This window comes from Microtus pennsylvanicus, chromosome 2 (assembly GCF_037038515.1).
Source record: "Microtus pennsylvanicus isolate mMicPen1 chromosome 2, mMicPen1.hap1, whole genome shotgun sequence".
NCBI classification, from domain to species: domain Eukaryota; kingdom Metazoa; phylum Chordata; class Mammalia; order Rodentia; family Cricetidae; genus Microtus; species Microtus pennsylvanicus.
In genome coordinates, this window is record NC_134580.1 from 143725827 (window position 1) to 143743876 (window position 18050).

The 18050-nt window shown below is 48.4% G+C and overlaps 1 protein-coding gene across 1 annotated transcript in view; it reads right to left on the reverse strand.

The window, feature by feature from the left end:
• Positions 1–14360: 14360 nt before the first annotated feature.
• The window catches only part of Zfp64 (ZFP64 zinc finger protein), a 62614-nt gene continuing 58924 nt past the window's right edge, over positions 14361–18050 (reverse strand). The window contains exon 9 of the mRNA XM_075963167.1: positions 14361–15579. Within this exon, the coding sequence (XP_075819282.1) occupies positions 14864–15579 (716 nt within the window). The 3' untranslated portion in view covers positions 14361–14863. The remainder of the gene's footprint in view (positions 15580–18050) is intronic.

Here is an 18050-nt window from a genome sequence, read left to right on the forward strand (position 1 = left end):
TCCATGGGTGCTGGGGGGATGAACTCCAGTTCTCACGAATGTGACATGAGCGCTTTACTGATCGAGCCGCCTCCTTGAAGCTGGGGTTGGAGAGCGGATGAGGACAGTGTAGGGGAAAGAAGCCTGGGAAACATGGAGAAGGCCTCCAGGATGGCCCAGGGCAGGACATGGGGGAGTGACAGACCCCTGTGAACCTCTCCCCCGCCCCCCAGAGCAAGCACCGCTGCTGTTTACCCAGAGAGCGATCAATCAAACAGTGGGGAACGCAAACATGGAGCCCAAAGCTGGCAACAAAAACTGGACCCCAGCCTCCGTCCGAGGAGCACAGGGGCTCTGGAGCCGAGGCTTCTTGTTTGTTTGTTTGCTTGGCTGGGTTTTTGGTAATAGGGTCCTACTATGTTGTTGTGTTAGTCAATAAAATGAATATGTTTACACGGTATTGACCGGCGACAATGGCTGTTTGCTACTGAATCGCCGAGAACATTGTAGCTGCTCCATCTACAAGCAGGCCCAGCCTGGCCCTGAAAGGCCTGGAAGATTCCTGGAGAGTCGCTGGTCTTCAGTCCACATTGGATGACTGAGGCCATCGAGAATGAGCGTTGGCGGTGGCGGCCGCAGCAGCAGCAGCAGCAGCAGCAGCAGCAGAGATCAAGAGCTTTGCCTGCTGTCCAGCTGCCACGTTTAGGGTGGGTTTTCTCGGAAATCCTCACAGATGCCCTCGGATGTTTGGTACTTGATTCCAGATCAAGTTGACAAAACAGCGTCATCACTGTAGCCCAGGCTAGCCCCCTGCCACAGCCTTTTGGAGGAGGGTATATCCAAGAGATTCTTCCCTTGCATTCCAGTGCAACAGAAATCACAAGGAAGTTCGGTTCCCAGTGCTTGCACCTGGAGGCTCTCAACTGACTCCAGCTCTACGGAATATGGCGCCCTCTTCTGGCCTCCGTGGGCACCGGCATTCACAACATATACATAAATAAAAATAAATTTTTTTTGTTTCGTTTTTATTTATTTTTTTCCAGACAGGGTTTCTTTGTGTAGCTTTGGTTGTACTGAACTTCCTCTGTAGGACAGGCTGGCTTCAAACTCACAGACATCCTCCTGCCTCTGCCACCCGAGTGCCAGGATTAAAGGTGTATGCCACCAAAGCCGTGATAATAAATCTTAAAAAACAAAACTCAGACAGGGGAGTGGAGGGGAAGGAAAGGAGATAAAGAGGCAAGCAACGAGTCTATTGGTTCAGCTCTGTAATTCAGCTGAAGCTGAGGCAGGAGGATTGAAAGTTCAAAAGTTGGCCTGTACAACATAGAGAGACACAATCTTACAATTTAAAAGTAAAGTAGCCAGGGGAGTAACTCAGAGATAGAATAGATAGATAGAATAGGCTTTGGTCAAAATCCACTACTGCAAATAAATATATATATATGTATATATATAATGTATATATGTATATATATACACACACATACACACATATGTATATATTCTAGGCAAATGCAAACCAACAGCCAGTTACAAGTGACAGACTCCATGATTTTACACACCCTACGTCCCTATTTCTTTTTCAAATACATCTTACACCCTGAAAACTGAGCGAATTGAACTGGGTGTGGTGTCACACACACCTGAAATCCCGGCATTCTGGAGGTGGAGGCTGGAGGGTCAGTCTGAAGCCAGCCTGGGCGACAGGAAACCTTATCATCTAAAGACCATGTGAACCTGGCTTGTGCCCCACACCTACACACATAAATGCAAAATGTAAGAACAAATAACCAAATAATTCTGGATCCGGCACCTTTTTTTTTTTTTTTTAACTTTATGTGCATTGGTGTTTAGCTGGCATGTATATCCCTGGGACAGGAGTTACAGATAGTTGTAAGCTGCCATGAAAGAGCTGGGAACTGAACCTGGGTCCTCTGGAAGAGCAGCCAGTGCTTTTAACCACTGAGGCATCTCTCCAGCCCCAACATAAGATTTTTAATAACACTTCAGTGCTGGCTGGAGAAGGCTGGTCAAGGAGTTTTTCTATTCCTGATAGCTTGTTCCAGCATTCCTTTCTAAACACAGATTATTTATTTTGGGGATTCCTATAAAATCACCACAATGAGTGATTTACATTCCAGACCTGGAGAAACCCATCCTTCCCTCCCCCACCCCACCTCCGACTCAAACTGTCTTCCAACTCCAGACAGGGAGTTTTACAGATTCAAAAATTAGAAACCCAGGTGATGTGGGATTCCTCTCTGTATGCTGAACCATTGGTTAATGAATAAAGCTGTTTTGCCCTACCATCAGGGCAGAATAGAATAAGGTGGGACTTCCAAACAGATAGAGGAAGAAAGAAGTCAGAGTCAGAGATGAAGCCATGTAGCTGCCAAAGGAGAAAGATGCTTCCGGGAGCCTGCTGGAATTTGCCAGTAAACCACTACCTTGAGGTGATGCACAGACTAATGGAGATGGATCAATTTAAGATGTAAGAGCTAGTTAGAAATAGGCATAAGCTGGGGCTGGAGAGATGGCTCAGTGGTTAAGAGCATTGCCTGCTCTTCCAAAGGTCCTGAGTTCAATTCCCAGCAACCACATGGTGGCTCACAACCATCTGTAAAGAGGTCTGGCGCCCTCTTCTGGCCTTCAGGCATACCGACAGAATATTGTATACATAATAAAAATAAATAAATAAATAAAAACAAAAAACTGTCAGTTAAAAAAAAGAAGAAATAGGCATAAGCTAATAGGCCAAGCAGTGTTTTAATTATTGCAGTTTCTATGTGATTATTTGGGTCTGAGCAGCCAGGAAACGAACAAGTGTCTTCCGCCAACACTTGGGGCAGGGGAGATGGTTCACTGGTTAAGAGCACTGACTGCTCTTCCAGAGGACTTGGGTTCAATTTCCAGAACCCATCTGGCAACTCACAACTGTCTGTAACTCCAGTTCGAGAGGACCCTACACCCTCATACAGACACACACACAGGCAAAACACCAATGCACATAAAATAAAAATAAATAAATTATTTAAAAAAATTAGAGAGCCTGGCTATTCAGGTTGTAGACAAACCCCACATTTCGATAGTTCTTAAGCACCCTCTGGGCTGGACAGTTTCTTTGGGGAATCCCACCAAGATGGCATGGGGTCTAAACTGGGGAGAGTGGCAATTTTAACAGTGTAACCTGGGGTAAGGATTGGCATGGGGTAATTGGTGATCCTGTAAATGGAAATACTGTGGGGGCTGCCTCAGAAGCCACCCTGCAATCCTGGGTCCACAAAAGAACGGTGTGAACCAAGAACGGGTCACAGGGCGTCCCAGAGCCACCTATTCCCCGCAAGCAGTTCCTCCCTCTGCCCATCCAAGTGAAGCAGTCAGCGTTAGTGCCTCAGAGTCCATGTCATTCCTCAGCTAGCATCGTGCGGAAGCTGAGGAACTTATGGGTGCGTGTGCAGAGGACGGCCACTTCCTGCTCTTCTTCCTCCCTGAGGCGTGAACTGTGATAATAGCCACAAATAGTCACGGTTTGGTTGTTGGGTGGGTGCAAACCCATGCTAGGTAGTCAAATGTTTTCTTGCCTCCTGCCCTACACAAAAATAAAATAGAGGACTGGAGAGATGGCTCAGAGGTTAAGAGAGCTGACTGTTGTTCCGGAAGTCCTGAGTTCAGTTCCCAGCAAACACACGATGGCTCACAGCCATCTGTAATGAGATCTGGTACCCAGAACACTTTATACATAATAAATTAAAAAAATAGGATAAAAAGCTTAAATTAAAATAAAAAAGGAAGAATAAGTCAGAGGAGGATAAATGAGCAAAAATTAGTTGAACAGATAGCAGAAATGAAGGACACTGAGGTCTTTGCTTCAGTGGGGCTGATCTGACTGTGGTGGTTTGAGAGAAAATGGTCCTCAGAGAAAGTGGCACTATTCGGAGGTGTGGCCTGTTGGAGGAAGGGTGTCACTGTGGGGCTGGGCTTTCAGGTCTCTTTTGCTCAAGCTTCCCTCAGTGTGATTGTCAGTTGGCTTCCTGTTGCCTTCAAAATGTTGGACTTGAGCTGTTTCTCCAGTACCACATCTGCCTGCACACTGTTGTACTCGCCATCATGATGATAATGGACTGGACTTCTGAAACTGTAAGCAAGCAACTCCAATTAATTGTTTTCCTCTATAAGAGCTTCCCCTCTTCCAGCTTGGGTGTCTTAGTTAGCCCCAATGGGTGGCTAGTTAAAACAATTTAGATAAAGATAAAGCTCAGAGGACTATTGAGGGCCATTTTCTTTCTTTTGCAAAAAAAACCAAAAATCTGATTTGTTTACTTTTATGTGTGTGATGTTTTGCCTGCAGGTATGTCTGTGCACTGCATGTGTGCCTGGTGCTACAGAGACCAGATGGTGGTGTCAGATCAACTCAAAGGGCGTTGAGGCCAGGTGGGCAATTTAACGAAACCCTGTTAACAAATTAAAAGAAAAAGGAGGCATGGGGGACACAGTTTAGTGTTGGAGTGCTTGCTGGCAAATGTGAGGACCTGGGTTCAAAGCCTGCATCAGCCACAAAACCCTAAAACCCCCAAGCCCCCCCACCCCAAACAAAACTTTCAGAATTCTGGCATTGCTGAAGGTGAGTATGCTGTGTTGCCCCACCATGTGTGTCCCCCAGCTTCTCTTGTGTAACCTTAGCATATTTGTTAGAATGAAGAAATTAGCATCAGTACAAAAATAAAAACCTGGGGCTGGAGAGGTGGCTCAGTGGTTAAGAGCCCTTGCTACTCTTCCAGAGGTCCTGAGTTCAATTCCCAGCACCCACATGGAGCCATAGATGGCTGTGAGCCACTATACGGGTGCTGGGATCTGAATCCAGGTTCTCTGGAAGAGCAGCCAGTGTTTTTCATCATCTCTCCAGCCCAAGAGCAGAACTACTATGGTACATTTCTCTGGAGTCTACCCAGAGCCCAAGTGATAATACTGGGTCCTCAGCGGGGTGGGATGGGGGGGGGGGTAGGTGAGGACCAATAACAACAGTAAATGACTTATCTGTGTGGCCCATTTATGAAGGTTCAAACAGAAAGTTCCAGGGCTTCGGAGGACCAGGTGTGCCAGACCAGCTGGCAGAGCAGGTGGGGCACATCAGCACCCTGTCACTTTGTCCACCAGGCAGCAGAGGAAATGGGAGATTTGTCATAACACTGAGTCATTCCCCCTGTCCCTTCTGACCACCCAGCTTGGTGGCCACAGCCCTTGGAAGCAAAAGCCAAGTTAGTTAGTGACACCTTTAGGGGAGGTGGAGTACTGGCAGCTTCCCCGTTCAGAGACCCCCCCTCCTTGGGGGCGTGGCCACACCGAAATAAGAGACTAGACTTTGAGTGAGCATCAGGTGATGCCTGAGGAAGCTGTGGCTGTGGCTTAGCAGGCAGAGCATTTGCCTAGCATGCATGAAGCTCTGGTTCCATCTCTAACTCCTTTAATCCCAGCCGTCAGGATGCAGGGGCTAGCCCCGTCTACATAGTGAGTTTCAGGCCAATGAGTGCTACATAGTGAAACTCTTTCTCAAAATAAATGCAATAAGAAATCAAGCAGATCAAACTTTAAGAGATTGCTGGAGGACAGCAGCTTCCCTACCCCTGTCCATCTCTCAAGGCCCCTGTTTTTCTTCTTCTTCTTCTTCTTCTTCTTCTTCTTCTTCTTCTTCTTCTTCTTCTTCTTCTTCTTCTTCTTCTTCTTCTTCTTCTTCTTCCTCTTCCTCTTCCTCTTCTCCTCCTCCTCCCTCTCCTCCTCTTCCTCCTCTTCCTCCTCCTCCTGCTCCTCCTTCACAATGAGCTCTGTCTGCAGATCTGTCTACTTATTTGATCGTGGTTCCCAGCTCTCACAGCCCTTCCGGATCACCATCTTGTTCCACTGTCAAGATTTACATTTAAATGTGGGAGTCTGAGCAGCCCTGAGAGGTAATCGATGGAAATGGTTCCCTCTTGGCCAATTGTAAGTGGAGTCATCACCGAAAACCAATTGTGCTGGCAGCATAAGGTCACAGGGAGCACTCCCTGTCCCATTAGAGGGGCCAGCATTTGCTGAGTCCTAGGATCTATGGACAAGTGATACTTTATGTCGCTTGAGTGAGTCAAGGGACGTAGGATAAATTCCCAATACTTTTGGTGCAAAAAGCCCAAAATTTTAATAGCATGCCTTTTGGATAGTTACTATAAAAATTTTGCATTCAAGTGGCCAAGTTTCAAATGAGTTGATGTTTACAAAGACTACTGTGTTGCTGATCGAGGGTTGGTGGATTTTACGACTGTGTGTTGACACCTCATTCAGGACCTAGTAGGATATGGTGGCTCTCACTGTAATTCCAACAGCTGAAAGGCAGAGACAGGAGGATCGCAAGTCCAAGGCTAGCCTCATCTACATAGTGAATTCTAGGATAACCTAGACTATGTGTGTGACACTCCCATCTCCAACCTCTTCTCACAAAAGAACATGCAGTATTTTTTTTTTTGACAGGGTCTCACTATGAAGAGTCTTGAATTTGGCAATCCTCTTATCTCAGCTTCCTAGGTGCTGAGATTATAGGCATTTATCACCATGACCAGCTGAGATTAAGTTATATGTGTCTGTGTGTATGTGTGTGTATCTGTGTGTGTGTGTGTGTGTGTCTGTTTCTGTGTTTGTGTCTGCCTGTATGTGTGTGGGTGGTGTGCGTGCTTGTGTTTGTGCATATGTGTGTGTGTGTGCATACATGCACATGCCAGGGTGTGGAAGTCAGAGGAACAACCTGCAGGAGTCGTTGGTCCTTTTCTTAATGCTATGTAGATCCCCAGGCTCGAACTAGCATCACCAGGCTTGGTGGCAAGTGAACCCACTGAACCATCTGCATGGCCTGAGATTTTAAAAATATCACCACTTAATGCAAAACTGTGGTCCTAGACAGACTGTGTGTGGGGGGAAGCTGTGCCCCAGGCATGCTCACGCGTGGAGGTCTGAGGACAGCTTGCAGGAGTGGATCCTTCCCTTCCATCGTTCAGGTTCTGGAGATTTTGATTAGGTCATCAGATTGGCAGCAGGTGTGTATGGTGGGATGCATGTGAGGGTCAGGAGAATCTGAGGGCTTTGGCTCTCTCCTCCCACTCTGTGGGTCCCAGGTTGTTGGTGTTGGCAGCAAGCACCTTTACCCAATGAGCCGTCTTGCTGCCACAAGGTCAGAAATTTTAATAAGCTCATCAGTTTGGAAGTGCACCCCTCCCAATCTTTCTTTCTTTCTTTCTTTCTTTCTTTCTTTCTTTCTTTCTTTCTTTCTTTCTTTCTTTCTTTTTTTTAGATGGGGGCCCTATCTAGATAGTCTTGGCTGGCCTGGAACTCGTGGAAATCCTTCTGCTTTGGTTTCCTGGGTGTTGTGATTTAAGGCATGACACCTGGCTCTGAACTAAGAAGCAGTCCATTTTAGCCAATGGGGTGGCACACACTTTCAACCCCAGCGTTTTGAAGGTAGAGGCGGGAGGATCTGAGTTTGAGGTCAGCCTGGTCTATAGAGTGAATCTCAGGACAACCAAGCTACACAGAGAAACCCTGTATCTGGGAAGAAAAGGAGGAGGAAGAGGAGGAGGAGGAGGAGGAGGAGGAGGAGGAGGAGGAGGAGGAGGAGGAGGAGGAGGAGGAGGTCCCACACTACTGGCCACTCAGCATCCGAAGAGCTTTATTAAGTCATCTCACCAGAGGCTAAACTAAAAGCTTCCCTGCTGTAACTGACAGCTACCCCCTGCCTCCAGGGAGAAGAAGGAGAAAGTGCTATATTTTCGGAGCTAAGGGGTAACAGCCTAAACTAGCCTCCAAGGACCACAACTCCAGCGGCTACAGGCCCAGTCCTTGTCACACACAATTTGATTCCTTACATTTGTCTGCCGACCTACAGAAGTCACAAGTGCTCACCAATAAAACCCAAAGTCATGTTTGCCTCCTGGAGGCGAAAACAAGTGCAGCTGGGGGCTGGTGAGATGGCTCAGCTGGTACAGGAGCTTGTCTGTCTGTCTGTGTCTCTTTGTGTCTCTCTCTCTCTCTGGGGTCTTGTGGGGGTGGGGGAAGCATGTGTGGGCCACCTCATCAGTGTTGTGCAAAAGATAACTTGCAAAAGCCAATCCAGTCTCTCCTTCCACAGTATGGTTCTAGGGATTGAAATCAGGCCACCAGAGACAGACAGACAGAAAGAGAGAGAGAGAGATAGATGTAGGGGGAGTCAAGGGTGTAACAAAAACATTTAAAAATAAAAAAGATGGATAACAGCCAAGGAATAAGACCTGAGGGTTGACCTCTGACCTCCAGGGACCTCCAAGTGTATATTCACACACATGTGCACACCTCTTCCCAGGAACACACAAAGGAGAAGGCCAGTTCCAAGGTTAATAAGCCCACCCTGCCCTCAGAGTGTAGATGACAGCCTTCACCCAGTGTCTCTTCCAGGCTTTAAGAAGCCACAGAGCTGCCTCCCAGCATCCTTTGCAGCACAATGACCATGAGATTGGATGGAGACAAGGAAATACCAGAAAGCAATTTTCTAGGTGTCTTCAAGGGAAGGGGAGCACACGCCGTCCTTCCTAGAGTTTACACCCAGGGCCTGGTGTTGAAGGTGTGGACACAGGGAAAAGGCAGATAGAGAACCCCCAGCCAGGGGCGAAAGCCACCCAGAGGCAGGGTTTCCGACACTCAACCCATTAGCTTATCACAGCAGGTGGCTTCCGGGAAAGCGGAGCAGGGATTCCCAGGGCCTGAGGGAAAGCAGCTGTTGGTCAAAAGGCTCTGACGTTCAACTAGGAGATGAACGAGGCTGGGGCGGAAGGTGCAGCGGAGTGCGGTGACTGACCGCGTTTGGTCTCGGGTCACACTGGCGCTCAGGTAGGCCGGGCACTCACACTGAATGTGCTGGACACACACACTCCGCCAAGAAGAAATTTTTAAAACGAAGTTTCTTTGGGATTGCTCTGTCACCGCCTACCCAGATCTGTCACTCTAAGTACCGCTACTGACCGTAGAGACCGGAAGCTCTGGGCAGGGAGAATAGCATCAGGGAGGGGCTGGGTGTTGGCTGAGCCCTGCCTCGGCATGTGGTAGAGATGGGGCTGAAATAAGTGAATAAGACAAACCTTGTGACACAAACCTGTTCAAAACCAAAACTGGAGGCTGGGAAGATGGCTCAGTTGGGAAAGTGACAGCCATACAAGCATGGGGATCCTAGCTCTGTCCCTAGAAGCCACATCAAAGAAGCCAGGAGTGCATGCAGTGCTGGAGAGACCACTCAGTGGATCCTGCCTGCATGCACTCCTCCAAAGGACCCAAATTCAGTTCTCTGCATCCTTGTCAGGGGGCTCACAAATGCCCAAAGCCCCATCCCCAGGAGATCTGATGCCATCTTCTGGCCTGCATGGTGCTGTATGCATGTGACATGAATGTCTCTTCTCTCACATATAAACGAAATGGTGTGTGTGGGGGGACAGGACACATATTTCTTACTCTGCAGGAGGAACAAGAGTTCAAGACTAACCTCAGGGCTACATAGAAAGTTCAAGGCTGGGCTAAGACAATATCACTGAGGAAAAAAACACGCCAGGAGTGGCGGCACTGGGGGTGAGGGTTGTGGGGAGCTGGGTCAGAAACAGGAGGATCCCTGGGCTGGATGATGGGCCAGCTTAGTCTATGCCCTGGGCTTCACACCAGTGAGAAACCTGGTCTCAAAGCCTGGATGGCATCTGAGGGAAAAGTAACATCCACGGTTGACCTCTGGTTACACATGTAACACACGTACACACACGGGGGTGGGGTAGGGGGGACAGAGAAAAAGAGAGAGGGAGAGGAAGGGAGGGAGGAAAGAGAGAGAGAGACCCCACATAAACCAGCTCTACACACTTTATACACAGGAACCCTGTGTACGTTTGCAGAACCCATCTCATCCTAATTTCCAAGCAAATCCTGGGACAAGAGCAAAGTGGTGACTCACGGGACTGCTATTCACTCACGCTTAGGAAATACTGCTTGGGGCTGGAGAGATGGCCCAGTGGTTAAGGAGCACTTGCTGCTCTTTCAGAGAACCGAGCTTGATTCTCAGCACCCACCCTGAATGGCCTCTACCTGCAGCAATAGAGGATCAAATGGCCTCTTTTGGCAACTGTGCTAACGATACAAACACTCTCAGGGCTTGGGATGTGGCTTCCTTGGTAGACTGCTTGCCTAGCATACGCTGAACCCTGCAAATTGGCTTGGCGCTGTGTGCCTATAATGCCAGCATTCAGGAGGTGGGGGGGGGGGATTGTGAGCACAAGGTTTTCCTTGGCTACCTGGGGAGTTAGAGGCTGACCTGAGATACATGCTATGTAAGACTGTCTGAGAAAGAAGAGGCAGAGGAGGGAGGGAAGGAGGATCAGAGAAAGAAGAATCACAAACAACAACAGACTTGGAGCCTGGGTTGCAGCCCCTCACCTTGGACCTGATGCTAACGTCTTGGTTCCAGCTCTGGAGCGGATTCACAGGGGCAGTCAGGGTAACTCAGAGTCGGGGCTTATGTGTCACCTGGTGGTGATGCTACCAAGAGCTGAGGCAACTTCCTTCTTGGACCCCCAGTGAAGGAGCGAGAGTTTGTGCCCTATGGGCTCTTAGCTCAGCCTGGAAGACTTCACAGCTGAGAAGAATAAAGAGAAGAGGAAGCTAGTTTTCCAGCACGCAGCCCGGAACCTAGCTGGCATGAAACGGCCCTTCCCGAAGCGCTTCCAAGACTCTCTCTCCCCCGATTGAGACAGGGCCTTACTCTGTAGCCCAGGCTGGCCTTTAACTCACGACCCTCCTATCGAGTGCTAGGACTGTAGGTACGCATCAGTCGGCTCCGGTACCCCAGGCTGGCCTCAGTCTCTCCTAATGAGGACTTTGAACTTCTAATCCTCCTGCCTCCACCTCCTCACTGCTGGATTCCAGTACACACCTTTGTCTGGTGTGTGTGGAGTTCAAGACTAGACCAGGGTTCTGAGCACACTGGGCAGGTGTTCTTCTTCAACTGAGCTATTCTATACCGCCATCTTTTTTTTTTTTTTTTTTAGGAAGACAAAGCATGTAGCCCAGGCTGGCCTTAGTCCCTTAGCCTGCTGAATGATGGGACTATAGCCTGCAATACCACACCCAGCTGAAGGTCCTTTTAAAAATTTATTAAAATTAAAAAAACACCAGCAAACTTGATTATATTTTCTGTCAACCCAATTCATGAACGCCTGTGAGTCTGGCCTCTTCTGTTGCATTCTGCAAGTCATTTCTCTGTCGATTTAGCTCAAACGACTGTTCCGGAGTGATCTGTTTCCATGGCATTTCACTGCATGACTTGCTCACTCTGTCTTGCCACCTTTGGTTGCTTTTGTGTTAAAGCTGTGGCCACAGACATTGCTCAGAAGTTAAGAGCACGTGTGGCCCTTGCATAGGACCCAAGTTTGGTTCCCAGCATCCACATGGCAGCCCACAATTATCTGTTAACTCCAGTTCCAAGGGATCTTTCTGAATGCCTTCTTCTGACCTCCATAGGCACCTGGCACACATGTAGTACACAGACATACATGCGGACAAAACATTATACATAGAAAATCAAATCTATAAATTCCATACTTTCTTCATCCAAATGGATGGAAATAGAAAACACTATCCTGAGTGAGGTAAGCCAGACCCAAAAAGAGGAACATGGGATGTACTCACTCATATTTGGTTTCTAGCCATAAACCAAGGACATTGAGCTTATAATTAGTGATCCTAGAGAAGCTAAATAAGGAGAACCCAAAGAAAAACATATAGGCATCCTCCTGAATATTAACCTTCAGCAAGCGATGAAAGGAGACAGAGACAGAGACCCAAATTGGAGCACAGGACTGAAATCTCAAGGTCCAAATCAGGAGCAGAAGGAGAGAGAGCACGAGCATGGAACTCAGGACCGCGAGGGGTGCACCCACACACTGAGACAATGGGGATGTTCTATTGGGAACTCACCAAGGCCAGCTGGCCTGGGTCTGGAAAAGCCTGGGATAAAACCGGACTCTCTGAACATAGCGGACAATGAGGACTACTGAGAACTCAAGAACAATGGCAATGGGTTTCTGATCCTACTGCACGCACTGGCTTTGTGGGAGCCTAGGCAGTTTGGATGCTCAACTTACTAGACCTGGATGGAGGTGGGGGTTCCTTGGACTTCCCACAGGACAGGGAACCCTGATTGCTTTTCGGGCCGGGGGGAGACTTAATTGGGGGAGGGGGAGGGAAATGGGAGGCGGTGGCGGGGAAGAGACAGAAATTTTTAATAAATAAATAAATTAATAAATAAAAAAAAAGAAAGAAAATCAAATCTAAATTCTGAAAAACAGTGCAGAGCTGAGTGGTTGCAAGGGAGCCGTTATAGCCCCAAATGCCTAAAATAGGCAACACCTGACCCCAAACTTTCTGCTCCCCTGTGTGTCCTATGAATCCAAATTTGCTAAGTAAGCTGGCCGTGGTGGTGGACACCGTTAATTCCTGGGGCACGGCAGACCTCTGTGAGTTCAAGGTCCGTCTGGTCAGTGCAGTGAGTCCCAGGACAGCCAGTGCTAAGTAGAGAGACCCTGTCTCAAAAACAAAACACAAGATGGGCGGCGGTGGTGCACACCTTTAATCCCAGCATTTCGGAGGCAGAGGCAGGCGGATCTCTGTGAGTTTGAGGCCAGCCTGGGCTACAGAACAAGTTCCAGGACAGGCTCCAAAGCTACACAGAGAAACCTTGTCTCGAAACAAAACAAAACAACCCAAACAAACAAAAAAGAATCCCCCCCCCAAAGCCAAACAAAAACCAAAACAAAAGCAAAAAACAAGGGGGCTGCAGAGATGATGGCTCAGTGGTTATGAGCACTGGCTGCTCTTCCAAAGGACCTGGGTTCAATGCCCAGCACACACACGGCAACTCCAGTTCCAGAGAATCTGACACCCTCAGACAGACAGACATTCAGGCAGAACACCAATGTACATAAATAATAAAAATAATTAGATGTTGGGAGCTATGAACCCTCAGATTCTGAATTTCTTGTAAACAGCTTGTTTTCCCTTGATCTGAGTGCCTGCAGCTGCTCTGAGCACGAGACCCTCGGGAGTTCCTGATGGCAGGGGAATGGTTTCTGGTGCGTGGCTATCCCTATATAAGCTGCCCCTGAACACAATAAAGGGGGCATTCTGGCATCAAGGATGACCTGTGTCTCAATCTTCAGCCCCTTGCCCGGTTCACGAACTGTATGGTGGCGCATAGAGTGTAGACGGGCAGGTGCGCCGCAATTAGAAAACAAACAAATTTGCTAAGTGATATCAGGCTAGCTCACCAAGTCCAACTCACATACAATTTCATATTAAACAAGGGCAGTGCTCGAAGAAAACCAGCTGGGGCAGAAAACAGAATTCTGGATGACTAACAGGTGAATCCGATAGGGCTCAGTCACTGAGCCCCTGCCTAGAACCCCCCAGTGAGGAGCTGGGGTGTGGCTCAGTGCTAAAGCCTCTGCCTATAATAAACTTGCCTGAAGTCAGAAAAGCAAAACAGCCACTGGATCTTACCTCAGCTTGGTTGGAAAATGGCGATCCTGCCCCCAGAAATCTCAGAATGAGACTGTGTGTGAGAGCTGTCTCCTCCAGTTTTTTTTTTTTTTTTGAGACAGGGTTTCTCTGTGGCCTTGGAGCCTGTCCTGGAACTAGCTCTGTAGACCAGGCTGGTCTCGAACACACAGAGATCCGCCTGCCTCTGCCTCCTGAGTGCTGGGATTAAAGGCGTGCGCCACCATCGCCCGGCCTCTCCAGTTTTATAATCCTCTCTAGTGCTGGGATTAAAGACATGCACCACTGTGATTAAAGGTGTGCACCGCTTGGTTTCTATGGCAACTAGTGTGGCTACTGGGATTAAAGGTGTGTGTTACCACTGCTTAGTCTGTAAGGCTGACCAGTGGGGCTGTTTTACTTTGATCTTCAGGCAAGCTTTATTTATTAAAATACAAATGAAATGCTGCTTATGCAATCTGGACGCTGGAGCTGAGTGACAGGTCTGATCGGAGGACTGAGTTAGGGTCCTCTGTATTACATGGAAGACCCCAGTCTTGGTCTGCTCCACTCACCTGGGACCCTGTCCAGGACACCCTGGGCCCCAGACTTTACTTTTTTCATTTGCGGTTCAAATTCCGTAACATCGGACGGGAGGCCGTTAGGGCTAGCTTGATCTTTGGCGCCACCTTCAGTTCAAACTGCATCTCGCTTCCCCTGGGAGACTATTCACTGGGAAATCCTAGGAGCCTCTGGCATCGGTTACTGACAGGGTGGGGACCGCCTGTCTAAGGATGGTTGTAAAGCCACTCACATCCCTCTATAGAGTTCACTTTTTATTGCAAAAAACACAGAAAAGACACCGCACAAATGTATAAGGCCAACACTAACAGTCATACTCAAGTTAACAAAGAGCTTTACCGTATACCCTGACGGAGCACCGACTCCTTCCCACCCCCACAGCTCAGTTTAGATGTGGTGTTCTGGGTTTGCCAGCTTAATAACTCCGCCAGAGACCAGTCAGTTTTCAAACCACAATCCACGCAGAGCAACTTTCCCCAACTGGGCAAAGGTGTGCTTAGTGGCTCCCACCTTCGAATGACCCAAGCCACAATGCATCATCCAAACAGGCAGCTGGACCGTGGGCAATAGTCTCTGTGGCCCCCCTTTGGCACCTCTGCCCTCCTGGGTCAGCTGCTCCGCTGCTGGAGGCTGGGGAGGTTGGGGCTGCCAACTCTGGAGGAGAAGGCAAGGGGTCCTCCTCGTGGTGTCCCCACGAGGGGCTGGCACCGGCGTTGTTCAGATTCCTAAGACCACTCACGCTGCTCTAGAGGTCATGACTGGGCTCCAGGGTGCTCTCCAGCCGGCCCACAGAGACCAGCGGGCTGAGCTGCCCCGAAGCAACGCTTTCTGAGGGGAAAGTGACCAAGTTCGAGTTCTTATTCTCACCCCAGTCGCTGTGCTGCTTCCGATGGCACCTCAGAGAGTCGTCCCTGACAAAGGAGGCGCCACACTTGTCACACCGGAAGGCTCTCTGGGTGATAATCTGGGCCACGTGGTGGGGGCTTCTCTCCTGTGGCCCATCCTGGCCCTGCCCCTGCGGGGCCCTGTTCTCTGTCTTGGTCCCTTCCCTGTGCACTTTGTCCACGTGTTTGGCCAGGCTGCTGGGCCGTTTTGTGTCAAAGCTGCAGAAGTCACATTTGAAGGGCCGGTCCTTGCAGTGGACCCTGCTGTGCACGCGCAGGGCGGCCGGGCTGGAGCAGGAGTAATTGCACTGGGGGCATTTCTCGGGGTGGTCAGCCTGATGCAGTCGGCTGTGCTCCAGCAGGTCCGCCCGGTCCCGGCCCTGGAACGCACAGTGCAGACACTTGAAGGTGTGCTTGATGCGGACGTGCGACTTGAGGTTCGCCTTCATGGTGCAGCGGACGTCGCAGAACTCGCATTTGAAAGGCTTCTCCCCTGAGTGCACGATCATGTGGCGCTTCAGATCTGAGCTGATTTTGAACTTGGCGCTACAGAGCCAGCACTGGAAGGGGGTGTCCCCTAGCAACGGAAGGGATGATTACATTAGCGTGGACAGGCAGCAGAATTTCCACCTAGACATGCGTCATCTACCTGACCAGGAAACGGCTGGGTCTTTTGAACCATGCCTTGCAACTTCCCAATGACAACACTTACTATGTTCAATAACTCAGTACTGTTGCCTGTTTTTTTAAGAACGAGGCAACCAGCACTCAGAGAGTTCCAGTAGCAGGGGCCCAAACTCAGTACCATGCCCCCACCAAGTCCACACTCAATTACACTTGGGTTCTAGAAATGCAATATATGTTGCGTATGAGTTCTTCAAATAAGATTTACAGACACAGGGCAGGCAAGGCGGCTCAGTGGTTAAGAGCACTGCTTAGTCATGCAGAGAATCCATGCTCAGTTCCCAGCATCTACATGGTAACTCACAACCACCTGTAACTCCAAAGCAGAGATTCGGACGCCCACTTGTGGCCTCCACAAGTACTGCACACATATGGTACACATACAAACATGCAGGCAAAATATCCATACACATTAAAAAAAAATCTCTTTTTTAAGATAGGGTTTCTCTGTATTAAAGTCCTGGCTGTCCTGGAATTCGCTTTGTAGACTAGACTGGCCTTGAACTCACGGAGATCCATCTGCTTCTGCCTATTAAGTACTGGGCTTAAAGCCGTGCGCTTTGCCTGGTTCAGAATAGAACGATCTAAAAAGCTAACATACAAAGGTGGCAGGCACCACGCACTGGGGGCAACCAGTGGAAAAGCCACAGCTTTCCAAGGTGGTGCAGTTGAGAATTTTCTCTGAAGGCCTTGTAGAGGTTTTTGGTAATCATAGGGATGGCTACTTTAGTCATTATCAGCTACAGAAAAGCCCCTAGGTCATCCTCGCTCATACTCCTTAACAGCCACGTGCCCATGGCAACGACCTGCTTTCCCAGCATTACCTTCTGGGAGAACAGCGACCCACACCAGAACTGAGTTTCTTTTTCTTCTCTTTGCAACAAGTTCCAAATTGTCAGGGTGGTTTATTTTATTTTATTTATTTTTGTTTTTTGGTTTTTCAAGACAGGGTTTCTCTGTGTAGCCATGGCTGTTCTGAAACCTGTTTTGTAGACTAGGCTGGCCTTGAACTCACAGAGATCCGCCTGCCTCTGCCTCCTGAGTGCTGGAATTAAAGGTGTGTGCCACTGTTTGACTTGCAAGATTCTTTATTGATTATTTTTCTTCCTAGACTATTCAGAAATAATAATTCTAATTTCTGGCGTTTCATCCTCTAACTTTCTTTTTTAGTTTCTGGGAAGTTGTTAAATAACTAGCAACTCTAGTCCTGCCCACCCTTTTAATGGAAACAGACCTTTTTTTTTTTTTTTTTTTGGTTTTTCGAGACAGGGTTTCTCTGTGGCTTTGGAGCCTGTCCTGGAACTAGCTCTTGTAGACCAGGCTGGTCTCGAACTCACAGAGATCCGCCTGCCTCTGCCTCCCAAGTGCTGGGATTAAAGGCGTGTGCCACCACCGCCCGGCGGAAACAGACCTTTTTGTCGCAAAATATAACCTGATTATAGTTCCCCTCCTTCTACTCCCCCATTTCCTCTCCACCCTACCCCTTTCATCCAGGTTCTTCCCACTAGAAAACAAACAGGCCTCTAAAGGATAATAATACAATAAAACATAATATGATAAAACAAAAAACAACACATTAGAATAGGACAAAACAAAGAGAAGGAAAAGCACCCAAGAGGAGGCACAAGAAGCAGAGACCCACTGGTTTGCACACTTGGGAATCCCACAGAGACACTCAACTGGAAGCTATGATAGGTGTGTAAAGGACCTAAGGGCAAAAAGAGAGATCACTAGGCAGTGGTGGGGCCTGTCTTCAATCCCAGCGCTTGGGAGGCAGAAGCATGGGGATCTCTGTGAGTTCAAGGCCAGCCTGGGCTACAGAGTGAGTTCTAGGACAGCCAAATCTATATAGAGAAACCTTGTGTGTGTGTGTGTGTGTGTGTGTGTGTTGGTGGCAGGGAGAAAATAAATAAAATGAAATAAACACAACAATAAAAAATAATAAAATAAAAATTTAAAAAGATTGACATGACATTACAAGACAAGGAACCTCCAAAGATGCCACGGAGTTCGTTCTCTGTTGGCATCTACTGTTGAGTGTGCACTCTACCCTTAAGAACAGTGTTTCCTCAGTGAGAGAGAAAAGAAAATTTTCATTTGCAAGTGGTTCTCAATAGGAGATAGCTTTGGGTTAGGGACTCTTCCAGCTCTAGGACCCCATCTGGTGCACCCCCATGCAGCCCCTCTGCATGCTGTCTAGCTCTCTGTGAGTTCATATGTGTATTGGCCTTGTTGACTTAGAGGGCCTTGTCTTATTGGTGTCCTTACCCCCCACCTAGCAGCTACCTTAATTCAAGCCTTTTTGTTTTGTCTCTTCATGGACCTTACCTGCATTTCTGCTGGCAGTAGAATCAATTTAGCCAA